The 15,855-nt window shown below is 36.5% G+C and overlaps 1 protein-coding gene across 1 annotated transcript in view; it reads right to left on the bottom strand.

Moving 5' to 3' along the window:
* CDH11 (cadherin 11, type 2, OB-cadherin (osteoblast)) overlaps positions 1-15,855 on the bottom strand; it is a 193,189-nt gene that overhangs the window by 11,935 nt on the left and 165,399 nt on the right. Inside the window, exons 10-12 of the mRNA XM_011987902.1 lie at positions 14,826-14,962; positions 13,846-13,979; positions 13,494-13,611 (exon numbers count right to left, since the gene is read on the bottom strand). Coding sequence (XP_011843292.1) covers positions 13,494-13,611; positions 13,846-13,979; positions 14,826-14,962 — 389 coding nt within the window. The remainder of the gene's footprint in view (positions 1-13,493; positions 13,612-13,845; positions 13,980-14,825; positions 14,963-15,855) is intronic.

Here is a 15,855-nt window from a genome sequence, read left to right as displayed (position 1 = left end):
TTGAGGGCCTTGTCTTATATAGTTTTTCACTCATCTTTGAGCATTTAGGCATTTAGTACTGTTGTGTGTATTGACAGAATAAATGGCTGAATGCTATTCTTTCCAATGCATCTCATATCAGTCTGACTTTTCCACACAGTCAGATTTTACTGATTCATTATCTCATGGTCCACTTCTAGTTTCTATCTTCTCCAACTCCTTCTAATGTTGCTTATATTTATATTGTGGATTTTGCTTTTTCTAAATATCTTCATCTTGCTATCTTATTATTCTGTTATTACTGTTATTTAAATTGAAGCAAATTTAACTAAGCAACATTGATTGAACTGCTAATATGGGCAAATGCTGTTGTTTGTTGCTTTTACATACCTTATCCCAAATAATTTTTCAAACTCTGCGAAGAGTATAATGACCCATATCTTATAGGAAACAAAACTGAGAAACTAAGAGGGAAGCAATTTCTTATAAGGACATGGAAAATAACAGAACTAGAATTTGAAGTCCCCTAGGTTTCACTGAATTTTATAAGCACATAACTGACCCTGGGACACTGACATTATTGCATTCCAATTAAACAAGTTTTTTTTTTTTTTTAAATATCCACAATAGGTTGGTTAATTAGTTGAATTCCATCATAGCTTATAGTTAGAAAAAAAAAAAAAGAACCTCAGTTTCTAGATAAAAGAACAGTTCTTGGAAACCTAAGAATTTTGTGGCAAAGGGACTCACAAAAAATCAAGGGTGCTCATTCAACAGCTGTTCCCATAGCGTTTCCAGACACACACATATACACACAAACACACACCCTTCACAAACAAATCAATGTGAAGAAGGCAAGAAGAAACCTATTACTTTCCCAATATTTTGGAATAAAGGATATACTACAATGAGGCAAATTCTATGAATGATGAGCCTTAACATGCTAATGAAAATAATTGACCAAGACTCTGATGTCTATGATGTCTCCTAACTGAATTAGGGAGCTACACACCACTGTTCTTCCAATTACTGCCTTTTGTACTGAGAAATTTGCAAAACGAAAAGTACAATAAAGAGTAACATGATAGAAACACTTGCCTGTGTGCATGTGAAATTCAAGCATGTGTGTATGAGATATCGAAGTATGCAGTTTGTTAGCATTAAGAGACTTTTCATTGTCACATTTAATCACATTTCTTAAAATCAACTCTGCTTTCACTTATGTTTGATAATAATTTTCTCCTTGTTGGTAGGGTAAATAGAGAGAAAAGAACATACTGCCCACATATTTCTTAGTTTAAGACAAAGAAAACTACCAAGATATTCAGGAGGATATTGACATTTAGGGTCTTTAAGCTAACTAGTTAAGTCAGTGACCACATGCAACCTTGAAAGAATGATGTCTGATCTACCAAGAAGATCTATTTATTTTGTTGTTGTTGTTGGGTTGGGGAGAGAGCGGGTTCCCAGACAAACTCTGTTCTGTGTGAGACAAACTGCAGCAATGAATTTTAGGCAGAAAAGAAACATGATTATTTATACAAGTGAAAATATCAGGGCATTAAAGGACATCTGCCATTTTGATCTCCCAACAGAGCATCTTCCATATTGGAGCAATTAAGGACGAAAAATAAATCCTACAAAAATCTGTTTGGCTATCTTTAAATTATGAAAGTGAAAAATCAGAAGCATATTTGCATGCTAGTTTGTGCTGCTCATAAGAAATGTCCTTAGTTTAGGGGGTAAAAAAAGAAAGAAAAGCCTTTATTTGCCAATTGGTTTAATCTGAGTGAATCTGTCTTGGCTATCCTTACTAAACCAACACTGCTTTCCATGCAAACATTTTGTTGTTTATTTATGTCTTTGCTTGCCTGCTTTCTTATTTTTATTTTTTTTAAGCAGTGCAAACTCAACTCTAAATGTTTCAGTGCTCATTGATCTGCCACATGGCCCATCTTGGATGTTACACTTGCAAAACTAATACGTTAGAAGGTCATCTCATTCTGGCCCCTAACCCTAGGTCTCCAATACAATTTTGTGGAAAAGTAAATGAATGAATGGATGAAACAATGGAAGGGCTGGGTGATGGGGTACTGAGTTCTTTGGAATATTCTGGCATCAAAATTGTTCTCTTTTTCATCCTGGAGCTTGTTTCATGACAGATTCATTTTTCCATAATAGTAACTAATTCCTAAAATTTTTGAAGATTACATGTTATGAAGTGTTTTCTCATCCACTCCTTTACTTTTAATTTATGCATTTAGTCAACCCATTTTTCTTAAATGTTGGGATACTGCCCTCACAGAGCTCAGATTCTAGTGAGAGACAGGGAAATGTATTATATGATTAGAAATCAGAGTGATAAGAAAAATTGAGGTGAGAGCAGTATTCCTGGAGCACTAGGAAGAAGCAGCCCAAATGGTCTGAGATGTTAGGCCAGACTTCACCTAAGAGATGACTTTATGTACAGTGAGACTTAAAGGAGGAGGGATAGACATGGGGAGTAAATTCCCTGCACATGGACATGTGAGAGCATGGCATATTTCAGAAACTTGACATGGTTTCAAGTTTCTGAATCTTAAGATTTAAGGTAGCAAGAGAAACGAGATGGTAGAGGTAAAGTGTGCAAGGAGTAAAGCATGGAATGTCTTGCTCACTAAGCCAGGGAGTTTCAGTTAAATACATAGGAAATGGAGAGGGAGGAAATAATTTTTTAAAAAAAGAGAGAGAGAGAGGCATTGTCGGGTTTTTTTTTTTATTGAGGATTGAGTGAAGTGGGGGTCAGGCTGGAGTCAGACAGACCTGTTTGGAGGTCACCACGTAGTTACAGCTTCTCTGTGGGTAACTCCATTCATGGTCACTATCAAAATTAGTTGTGCTTTCACAATATAACTAACTTTGCTGGATGTGCTTTTCGGGATTCCCTGATACCAGATTCATATTCACTGTGAAAGCCTTCTTTTAGGATGCTTCCTGGCACTCATCTCTTTATGACTATAGAAGGATGGAAAGAAGAGGCTGTCATAGGGAGCTTAAGAAATATCTAGAATCTGATGAAAGCCACACTGACACTAACTAGAGAAGAAGCATCAGGGACGGAGAAGGCCAAATCAAATAGGGAAGGGGCTTCATGGTATACAAAAGGCTACTCTTAAAATTGATTTACTTGAAAATCCCGAGTATTTTTGTTGTTGTTATAAGAGAAACTCATTGAAAACTCCTAAAATTTTCCTTTGCTGCTCAAGTGACAGAAGAACGTTCTGATAGCCATGTAACCCCATGATCTGATAAACCCTCAATTCTAATTGAGATGGCCCATTGTAAAGCAAGTAGCCCTGGGGTTCTGAGATCCTGGGATGTATTCCAATTTTGGTACCAGTTTTTAGTATGTCAGTGCCTTTATCTCTCAAATTGGCAGCTTGATTCACCTGGTGTAATAATTTACAAATGTTTTATAAATTATTATTAGGATTAATTATATATCAAATATTCAGATATTAATATTAAAATTGTTCCCCCTTTAGAGATGAAGAGCAAAGCCAAGCCTTTAATCTCTAGGCCTTGCTTTTTCCTCTGTACCTTATCAAATAATTATTGTTTGGAATAAGAGGTTTGAAAATTAAAATTATGAAGTTAATATTAGAATATTGCATTTATAATTACCAGGTCTTTAAGTCTGCAGACAAAACTATACTGTCTTCTTGTTAGAATCAAAAAATTGTGATAAACATTAAACATTTATTTTTTAGTAACACAACAATGTAAAGTTTTCTCTCTCTCTCTGTCTTTCTCTCTCTCTCTCTCTCTCACACACACACACCACAAAACACAAATCTTAATTTTAATCTAACACACAGTATGATGTTTAATGATGAAACTCAAGAACTAATTTCCCTATTAAAGTAACAAGTAAACCAAGAATGGTTATTACTATTGTTATGATATAGCACATACTTGAAAAGTGTCAATCTATGCAATTAGATGAAAAACAAGTATTTTAAAAGATGAAACAAATTGCCATTAATTTTTATGTAGTTATTGCTCTAGAAAACCCAGGAAAATCAGCTAAGTTTTATCACTTTGTAATAATGCCCAATAATAAATAAATAAAATAGTTATACTAAAAATACTGACTAAGAAAATAAAATTAGACCAGATTCAGTCCAGTCTGATACCTAAGAAGCTTGGAAGTCACCTCTCCATCCAAATAAAAAAACAGACAAACTAGAATATAAACAACTTTTCCTAGATTCATAAGAGAATTGAGTTTACAGGGCAAAGAGCTGTCCCCAAATTGGAGACAGACAAGTAGATACAGAGAATCAAACTTACGAGGTTAGGAACCAACAAGCAAAAACTTCCTCAGGAACCAGTGCTGGGGTAGAAAAACCTGAACTGTAATTGACAAATTGATGGAGGCCCAGCATGGAGAAATTAAAAACTCTAGGGGAACCCAGTCACAGGACCTCCCCCGCGACCCCCGCCACACACATGCACATGCACACTTTTGTAATTTTTACCTCTAGGAACTCTACCTGGTTCTCACAGTGAATAACAGAGAAAAAATCCCTCATGCTATCAGTAGGGGGAGGAAAAAAGGAACCATTTTGAAATACACCAGAGCATTCTGTTCTTAACAAGGTCCGATCTTAGAAAAAACTTTTAAAGGAAGCCCAATCTTCTGGGATTTTATCAGAGACTAACTGACCTGAGGAAAAGAAACTTGCAACTCTAGGCCACCCCAGGTATCCTGTCCCAGCAAAGGAGTGAGAAAAAACAACTAAGGAGCACTTGTGAAGTTCACAGTTCAGAGGCACAAGCTTACTAAAAACAGAGACCCAGTCATAGGACTATGGAATGCTAGCCCTTCTTTAACTTACTATCACATTGTTAAATGCTTATTTATAGCAGTTCCTGTTACCCAGAACACCATTTCCGTTATGAAGAAAAAAATTACAAGGCATACTAAAAGGCAAAACAAAAAATCCTACAATTTGAAAAGACAGAGAAAATATCAAAACCAGGCACACATATGTCAGAGATGTTGGAATTATCTGGCTGGAAATTTAAAACAACTGTGATTAATATGCTAAGGTCGTTAATGGATAAAGTGGACAACATTCAAGAATAGATGGGCGATGTAGCAGAGAGATGGAAATTCTAAGAAAGAGCCAAAAGAAATGCTGGAGGTTAAAACACCAACAGAAATAGAGAATGCCTTCAATGCGCTCATTAGTAGACTGGACACAACTGAGGAAAGAATCTCTGGGCTTGAGGACAGATCAATAAAAATCTCTAAAACTGTAAAGCAAAGAGACAAAAGACTGAAAAAATAATACCCCAGAATATCCAAGAACTATGGAACTAAAAAAGGTGTAATATATATGTGATGATAATACCAGTAAGAGAAGAGAGAACTAAACAGAAGAACTATTTTAAACATTTATGACAGAATTTCTCCAAATTAATGTCAGATACCAAACTACAGGTGCAGAAAGCTCAGAGAACATCAAGTTGAATCAACGCCAAAAAGAAAGTCCCTACACCTAGTCATATCATATTCAAACTAAAGAAAAATCAAGGATTTAAAAAAATGCTGAAAGAGGTCGGGAGAAAAAAACCCACCTTACCCATAGAGGAACAAAGATAAGAATTACATCCAGCTTCTCCGAAATCATGCCAGGAAAAAGAGAATAAAGTGAAATAATTAAAGTATTGAGAGAAAAAACTCACCAACCTAGAATTCTCTAACTACCAGAATTATCCTTTAAAAGTGAAGGAGAAATACTTTTTCAGACTAGCAAAAATGGAAAAAAAAATTGTTGCCAGTAGGTCTGCCTTGTAAGAAATGTTAAAATAAGTTCTTTAGAGAACATGGGTCAGAAATCTGGATATAGAGAGAGAAAGGAAGAGCGTGGAAGAAGGAATAAGTGATGAAGATTATTTTTCTTATATTTTAATTGATCTAACACATAATAATTTGTTCACAGTAATAACTGCAACAATGTATTTGATTAGGTATGCTTATTCATATATACAGTGATGAGTCCCTTAGTGACAGGGAAGCATCCTGAGAAATGCATTGTTAGGAAATTTCCTCCTGCAAACATAGTGTACTTAGACAAACATAGATGGTTTAGCTTACTACACATATACCCTATATGGCATAGCCTAATGCTCCTAGGCTGCAATCCTATACAGTATGTTACTCTATTGAATACTGTAGGCAATTATAACACAAGAGTAAATATTTGTGTGTTGAAACATAGAAAAGATACAGTAAAAATATGGCATAAAAGATAAAAAATGGTATGCCTGTATAGGGCACTTAATATGAATGGAGTGTTTGGGACAGGAAGTGGGTGAGTCACTGAGTGAGTGAACGTGCAGGCCTAGGACGTTACCTTACACTACTGTAGACTTTATAAACACTATACACTTAGGCTACACTAAACTTATAAAAATTTATTGATTTTTTATTATACTTTAAGTTCTACAGTACATGTGCACAACGTGCAAGTTTGTTACATATGTATACATGTGCCATGTTGGTGTACTGCACCCATTAACTCATCATTTACATTAGGCATAAATCAACCTTAAGTTTTATTATTATTATTATTTTACCTTTTAAACATTTTTGTTGGCTGAGCACAGTGGCTCACGCCTGAAATCCTAGCACTTTGGGAGGCCAAGGCGGATGGATTACCTGAAGTCAGGAGTTCGAGACCAGCCTGACCAACATGGTGAAACCCTGTCTCTACTAAAAATACCAAAAAAAAAAAATTAGCTGGGTGTGGTGGCGGGCGCCTGTAATCCCAGCTACCTGGGAGGCTGAGGCAGGAGAATCACTAGAACTCAGGAGGCAGAGGCTGCAGTGAGCTAAGATCGCACCACTGCACTCCAGCCTAGGTGACAGAGCGAGACTCCATCTCAAAAAAAAACCATTTTGTTAAAAACTGAGACATAAACCCACATATTAGCTTATGCCTACACAGGATCAGGATTATCAGCATCACAGTCTTCCACCTCCACATCTTGTCTCACTGCAGGGTTTTTCAGGGGTAGTAACACACATGGAGCTGTTGTCTTCTATGACAAGAAGGCCTTCTTCTGGAATACCTCCTGAAGGACCTGCCTGAAGCTGTTTTAAAGTGAACTTAATTTTGATAAATAGAATGAGTACACTCTAAAATAATGTTTAAAAGTGTAGTTGTAGTAAATACTAGATGATAGGCATTTTTCAGCTCCATTATAATCTTATTGGAACATTTTTGTATATGTGGTCCGCTGCTGTCCGAGACATTGATATGTGGTGCTGAAACATACACACACACACACACACACACACACACGCTTATTTATGAGTGAAATAAGTGATAGCAATGATATAAGGAACAAGAGGGAGAAATTGTGACTAATTTCTTACTGTAAGGTACTTGTACTACCTGTGAAGTGGTATAGTGTTATTTGACAGCAGACTTGGATTAATTGTAAATGTATAGCTCAAACTCTAGGGCAATCCATTAAAAAATAAAAAGAAAAAAAGAAAAGAAGTACAGTGGCAGTGGTATGGCTTAAAAGGATAGAAAATAGAATCACATAAAATACTGAGTTGAAATCTCAAAAGTCAGAAAAATAATAGAAAATATTATTTAAAAATTACTTTATAATATCTTCCAAAATGTAAAGTAGCTAACTATAAACTTAATAAGAAATGCATGGTACAAAAATGAAGAAAACTACAAAGACTTCCTGATCGTAATAAAAGGAGATGGGAAAAATATTTTTAAAATTTTAGTTCTTCTTAAATTGATCCATAAATTTAAGATAAACTCAATAAGATTCACAAAAGTACCTGTCTGGCACCTGAAAAATAATTATAAGTTATATCAGAAAGAATTAAAAAAGCAAGATTTGTAAAATAGTAATAAAATAAAAATAATGTACAGACAGCATCTGTCGGGTTTCAACATATGTATGTATAAAATTATTAAAGAAAAATGATACCAGAGTAAATAGACAAAATGGGAAGAATAGAAAGTTTAAAAAATCTAATCACAAAAAATTTAGAAGACAATAAAGATAGTGTTACAAAGCAGTTGGACATGACTAAATATTTCATAAATAATATTTTTAAAATGGCCAACTAGTGGGGGGAAAAGATATATAAGAGAAGAAGAAAAGATAGGTTAATGTTGATATCAATTTTGGGTGAAGAACACCTTGCTAAGGATAATAGTAAATAGAGAAAAACTGATACAAAAAGTGTAACATCTATACTTAAGAACACAGCAGAATCAGAATTAAAAGAACATTAAAACATTAGGAAAGTCTATGCAGAATGGATGGTAGGTCAAAGGTGAATAGCATTAATAGATGAACAGCCTTCACAAATCAATTGCAAACAGACAAATATATAATTTAAGAGGTGGGCAAAGGACATAAACAGCCAGTGCATAAGAATAAAAGAAGAACTGATTAATAATTATTAAAAACATCTGGCTTTAAGTGATGAAAGTAACTGGAACCTAAAATGTTACATCTAACTTACCAAACTGTCAATGATTAAAAAGAGTAATACTAACTAGAATTGACTTGCATGTGAGAAAATAAAACCTCACCTGTTTTACTAATGGTATTAAAAATGGTATAACATTTCTGATGAACAGTTTATTAATTAAGTAGCAATAGCTTTTGATCCAGTAATTCCACTCTAGGAATTTCGTTTATTTGTTTGTTGTTTGTTGCACTCCAGACTGTCACCCAGTCTAGACTTGATGCTTTTACTCAGCATGATATAAACCATTATCTCAAGTTTTCTATGGAAAGCAGTCACCCAATCTGGAGCTCAGTGGTGCGATCTCAGCTCACTGCAACCTCCACCTCTCGGGTTCAAGCAATTCTCTTGCCTCAGCCTCCCGAGTAGCTGGGACTACAGGCTCATGCCGCCATGCCTGGCTAATTTTTGGTATTTTAGTAGAGACGGGGTTTCACCGTATTGCCCAGACTGGTCTTAAACTCCTGAGCTCAGGCAATCCACCCGCCTCGGCCTCCCAAAGCACTCTAGGAATTTATCCTGAAAGAATAATTAGATATTTGACGAAAGTGTGGAAAACAATGTACGTACTTACAGTCAACTGATATTATATATCCTCATAGTTGAAGTTAGAAAGACAACTTGAAAATATTGACATAAATATACTGATTTGTATCACATACTATTAAGTGAGAAAACAAGTAGACATGTATTTAACAGTTGCTTTTCTATTTCTTTTTTTCTTAAGAAAAGAAATGTATGCAAAAAAAGGATATATAAATAGCAGTGACTATTTCTGGGTAGTCTATTATCAACTTATTTTATTGTTTTAATATCATTTTTGCTGGTTTGTATTTTTCAATTTCCCTGCAAGAAATAGGTATTAATTATGTAATAGAAGCAAATTATAAACTTATTTGCCAATATATTTTACTACAATTATTATGGCTGTGATTAAAGTGAAAATTGAAGAACCTTGTCCTCCTCTGTTCACACATTCCCTGGAATCCTAGATTAATCCATAAATTAAATTTCAGAATTTGCCTCTTCTGAGGATTGTTATTATTGACAATGACATAAACAAAGACTTTTTGAAATGAATTTACTAGAAGAGACACGAGCTTTATATTCATTTTACCATTTGCCGTGTACAACCAACAGGGCCCTCCAAATATTTAGATTTAGTTTTTGCACTTATTGCTGTGGAACCTTGGGCAAATCACTGACCCTTCTGATGTCTCATATTCTTTCTTTATCTTAAAATTGGATAAAAATACACCACCTGCCTGCCCTGTGCAGCTGTTTGAAGAATTAGGTGAAACAATGACATGAGAAGGTTTTATAAACCAGTTAAGAGCTACACAGAGGAGAGATATGATCTCAGTCTTCTTTTTTTCTTTGCACTTTTCTCATCCATTACATATTTCTTGTGATTTAAGAGATGCCACATGCCTGATATTTTCAAAGTAAATGCATCTCAAAACCTGGGCGAACCAGCTCTTCATCTGCCCGAACAGCACCATTCCTGATATTAATAGCCCAAGATGGACTTAAATGTTGAAGAATCATCCAGTGTTCTACTTTCCTGCTGCCTGCTGAGTCGGCTTTGAAACTCAGGCTGCAGAATGGAATAAGATAAAATGAAATAAAAAGCTTGTGTGTATTAAGATGGCTTTTCCTGTTATATTTCTAAAAACGCCGAACGCTTATGCCGGAGTTTAGGCAAACACAATACTGATTATTTACGTGGCATAATGGAAGTAAACACTCAAGGAGAAAGAGACTTGATGCTTTTACTCAGCATGATATAAACCATTATCTCATGTTTTCTATGGAAAGCAGTCTCAGCCGAGAAATTTGGTAACTCAGTAGGCTATTAATAGGATGTGGAATGTGATTACTCCTTTTGGATTACTTCAATATGTAATTACTTTTAGGAGCTAGTAGAAAGAAACTCTATTAAATGATAATTATAGGACTGTATTTGCTTTAAGGTTCTATAATAGCTTTAAACATGGGAGTTTTCATTAACTGTTTGCCATAGTTAATAAAGTAATTTTTCTTAAAAAGTAGCAATTTCCTGCAAAAATGGTAGCTCAACAGTGGTATTAGTCTCTTATAGGAGAGGGCAGGGGAGACGAATTGTTCCGTAGATTGGCTCATCTAGGGTTATATAATCCCCTTGAAAAATATAGATGGTATCCGCAAAGTATTGTGACAAACTAAAATACTTATAATTTCCTAGAGAACAATATGTCTTAGTATAATGTTTTCAGAGGTTAACAACAACTAAATATGATTGCACAAATAAAAAGAAAACGTACAGCGCAGGTGATGGAGGCAAAGTTATCACAGCAGGGAAAGCTTAGTAAAGGTTCTGTTTATAGGTGTCCCATGATAAACAGTAATATTGCTAGGAATACAGCCCCAGGAGTTAGACCTCCAATGTCAGTTGAGAATTGCGTCAACACAGATAAAAGATTGACCACAAATATTTGAGAAGCTAGACAAAAGATGGCAGCTAAGAGTCATATGAGAACATCTGAGTTTTCTGGACAACTGAATCAATCTCTTCACTATTGTTAAAACTAAATCCATTATGCAATATATTGTTACAAGCATTTCTTTGTCAGAAAACTGATATAAGCCTAAGCTGAAAAAATACAGCAGTCTGTCAGTTCAAGGTGGAACTGGAAACAAATTTGAGAATGCAGAAAATTCTAAGAGTGAACACAGGGCTTTTCATAAATTCAAATACAGAAGTATACACATCTTAGAAAGCATTATGTAAACACGATTAGTGCCACTCTGTTCAATTCAGCTCAGTACACACTTTTCGATGTTCACTGTGTGCCCGAGTTTCCCTGTTTTAGAGAAAACTATCATTACAAAATGAATTCCTATATTACATATGTGTGTCCCATGAGGTGTGTGTGTTTCTGGTTGAGAGCTATCCATTTACGTTAGTGCTTTGCAGAATTACCTCCTTCAGAGACTTACAAGTGCACATTCACCAAAGCCAAAAAGTAACAGAAAAATCCTAGTGTAAATACAAACTTAATGCGTGCTAAGTAACATTTCTGTTTTAAAATGATGGGAATCATTTACAAATTGAATCAGGGGTTGTTTCGTAGGCTTCTTTTAAAACACATTTTTCTACATATAACTTCCTTCACACTTCAGTTCTTAAGAGCAAGTTCATTATAGAAAGCAAGGCATTGGGAGAGAAAAGGCTATCGTAACACCTAGGACATTTTGTCTCATCATCTCATTTGGTGAGTGCTTGACTTATAAGGCCCCATAATTAAATACTCATGTAAGTTCAAGAAATAATAAAGTAAATCAAATCACAGACTCTCAAAACCCAAGTAGCATGGGGTGCGCCTGTCAGGCCTCTGAGCCCAAGCCAAGCCATCGCGGGTGCAGGCGGGCTGAGAACGAAAAGTGAGTCAGCGAAGGGAGATAAGGGTGGGGCTGTTTTATAGGATTTGGGTAGGTAAAGGAAAATTGCAGTCAAAGCGGGGTTGCTCTCTGGCGGGCAGGAGTGGGGGTCACAAGGTGCTCAGTGGGAGAGCTTTTTGAGCCAGGATGAGCCAGGAAAAGGAATTTCACGAGATAATGTCATCACTTAAGGCAAGGACCGGCCATTTTCACTTCTTTTGTGGTGGAATGTCATCAGTTAAGGCTGGGCAGGGCATTTGCACTTCTTTTGTGATTCTTCAGTTACTTCAGGCCATCTGGGCATATACGTGCAAGTCACAGGGGATGCGATGGCTTGGCTTGGGCTCAGAGGCCTGACAGCACCTGTCTGCTTTAATCAACACGGAAGGATTCAGTGGTTAAGGCTATAGCATCCGGCCTCTGAAAGCCTGGGCCTCATTTTTCTCATCTATGGAATAAGGGTGACAATAATGCCTACCTATGGTGGTGTTAAGAAAATTAAGTGGACAGAGTGTGGAAAGGATCTTGGCATGGGTCGTGGAGCACAGCAACTGGTATTTATGGTACTGATGATAGCGATATCAGTAATGGGGAAAGTAATAATACTTACTAGAAAGTTTAAGATTCTTTAAGCCTGTTCTTAGTCACTGGGAGAGCAATCAACCTATGGCCTAGCACATGGCTAGCATGGATTGCATGAATATAGCAATCGGTATTCCTCCTTTCACTCCCATGTTAAATGGTGGCCTCTGTCTCTCTGTTTCCACAGGCCTGCACCATCACAAACTTAAATGGGCAATTTCACTACCAAGTAATGCACAGAGAAAAACAGTGTGGATAAGAATAAAAAATATTTACATATATTCATCATTCCTGGCTCTTCCACCAACTTTATCTAGGGACTGCATCAGGTCTGGGACTACATAAACAAAAACATCAATTTCTAATAATCTGCAAGCCTAGACCTCCTTAACTAATAGAGGGGAAGCAGAAATCATATTAAATTTTGCCATTTTTATAACGGACAAACAATGCTTTGTTTCATGCCGTTCAGGCAACAATTCTGCAACTACTTTTAGATATCAAGCTCTGTTCCCAGCCACACTGCATTAAAACTGTGCTTGGAAGGGAAGGCCAGCTGAAAGATTAAATTGCCTTACAAAGTTGCACTAATCTCTTTTAATGCTTTACTTGATATCAATATTCATAAAGCCATCCTTCCCCCAAGGGTTTATCAACCTCTTGAAAAAAAAGATAAATGGAGTTGTTTGCATATTGACCCTGTAAGCTTCTGCTCTTAGTTTTCCCACTGCTTCATGAATATCAAAGCCAAAAAAAGTAAAATAAAATTAGACTCACTTATTCACATGCATCAAATGAGCCCATGTTTCCGAACAGAGGTGGCATTATTATTTCCGGTTTGTTCTTCAACAGGAAGACATAATGATTAGTGAAAATACTTGTGCTATGCAATATAAACGCCATTTGTTTTCCAGTTCTACTTCTCTGAATGCATAGGAACCTTAGTACGAACCTCGGTTGTCTCTGACTGTGAAATTTGGATTGTGAATGATTTCAGGGGGTAGGCTGAAGATAAATCTTGGTCCGTTGGCTGTGTCATCCTTGTCATCTGCACTAATTGTAACAATTGGCTGAAAGAGAAAGGTGGCCCATAAATAAATCATGCTGACTTTGGCACATCATTTATTCAAAAATTCCTGGCTGGCTAGAAAGTCTGATTTTAATTAGAGAACATAGCTTCAGAGCAAAACCATGGCTCTGAAACCTTTTTGGGCAGTGGTTGGTATCTCCAGGTGATGCTTTAAAAAACGCACTCTATTTCCAAGTGCATTGCTCCTAGCCAGAAATAGAGAAAGCAGGATTACCTGGTTGGAAAGTGGCTTGGTCTGATCACTTTCACAGATGAAACCTTCATAAGGGGCAGCAAACTTGGGAGCATTATCGTTGACATCAAGGATCCTAATGGCCACTGGGACTTTGGCTTCCTGATGCCGATTGTCTGGGAGGAGAGAATGCAGACAGTCAAGAAAGGTCAAGGAGAAATACACATTCGTCCAAGCATATTCTTGGGAAAGAGTAAGCTCCAGCGACCCATTTGGACCGTGCAGGGAAAGATATTCTTGTCGCAGAATCTATGTAAGAGCAGAAGGGTGCTAAGTACAGTGGGAGAGGCATGTCTTGGAATAAATATCGATGTTAAGACCAGTAAGAGCTAAAACACTTTTCCACGTTTGCTGACTATGATGCTGAGCTTTAGTTCTAAAGGCTTATCATGGAGCCTGATCCCCAGACAGTAATCTATCAAAGTGGTTCTTAAATGTGGGAGTCCTCAGAAAAGCATTAAAACCATCTGGGAACATGTTGGAAACAAAAATTCTCAGGCCCTATCCCAGACCTACTGAATCAGAGGCTCTGGGGCAGGGTCCAGAAATCAGGCTTAATGACTGATCAGCTTGATGCATGATCAAGTTTGAGGTGTTGTCTATAGATGAACAAGAAGCCACAAACCTTGGACCTAAGGACTTTGCTTTTCTGGGTTTGGCAAAGACTAGTGACTAGATGGAGTGGGAAATCTTTTAGTGATTGTTATGAGTTTCAAACTCCTGAAGGCTGCCTGCTGGCTCTCTCGCCAAGTCTATACCCAGTTCTATCAGAAAAAGCAAAAACATTTCCCTTTGCCTATGTGTCTTGCTAGAGAGATAACCAAAAACACATTTTAAAGACTGAAAAATCTGTTTAAAACCAAAAACGTTAGTCTATCTCAGTTATTTTATTTCCTAGAATATAGAGTCTGAAGCAATAATACTTGGTAAAGCAGAATCAAAACCCTGAGAAGAATACTTACGGATTTCTGCTGCAAAGACAGTGATGTTGAGCCAGGCTGTTTCCTCTCTATCCAGAGGTTTTGTAGTTTTAATAAAACCATCCTCTGGATTAATAGTGAAAAATCTGTCGAGGTCAGTGTGACGATCGATGGAATACCTAAGCAGAATGCAAATGAGGCAATTAGACTAAGACATTCAGAGCAGCTTAATATTTGAATATTTTCTCCATACTATATTTAAAGCAAGCTTCTCAATGAATTGCTTAAGCTAGATTTTCTTTCTAATCAAATTTACTTTTGAAACTTTGTACACAAATCTTTTATAGAAATAACTTTGCCACGTTGGAATTCCTGATTCAGTACAATGAATGAAAGGGTTGTTTAGCATATTTGATTGAGAAGTATAATAACGTGATGCATATTTCTCCACATTTACTACAATCACCCATCTTCTGAATATTTATGGAACTGCATTTGGAAAGTGAGTTTGCCTTGCTCCCAAACTACTCAGAAAGTCACAAATGTATCAAAACTTTGCCAGATTTTTGCATATGAAATGTTAAATACGTTCAAGTGTATTTAAATTTATCAAGATCATGTACAGACCTAAAAATCAGTTTGTCTTTATTTAAAGAAAAATGCAGCCTGGTGCAGTGGCTTACTCCTGTAATCCCAGCACTTTGGGAGGCCAAGGTGGGTGGATCATTTGAGGCCAGGAGTTCAAGACCAGCCTGGCCAACATGGCGAAATCCCATCTCTACTAAAAAACGTACAAAAACTAGCTGGGGATGGAGGCACACACCTATAATCCCAGTTACTTTGGAGGCTGAAGCATGAGAATCTCTTGAACCCGGGAAGTGGAGGCTGCAGTTAGCTGAGATCACACCACTGCACTCCAGCCTGGGTGACAGAGCGAGACTCTGTCTCAAAAAAAAAAAAAAAAAGAAAATGAAACAATAGGCATAAAAAAGCAAGCTCTGTTATACTAAAATTAGCTCAAAATGAAACATAGACTTAAAATATGAAACTTTAAAATTTTAGAGAAAAGCAT

Source organism: Mandrillus leucophaeus, unplaced genomic scaffold (assembly GCF_000951045.1).
Source record: "Mandrillus leucophaeus isolate KB7577 unplaced genomic scaffold, Mleu.le_1.0 Scaffold319, whole genome shotgun sequence".
NCBI classification, from domain to species: domain Eukaryota; kingdom Metazoa; phylum Chordata; class Mammalia; order Primates; family Cercopithecidae; genus Mandrillus; species Mandrillus leucophaeus.
The sequence above is the reverse complement of the archived record's forward strand: the minus strand, read 5'-3'. Positions and strand labels throughout refer to the sequence as shown.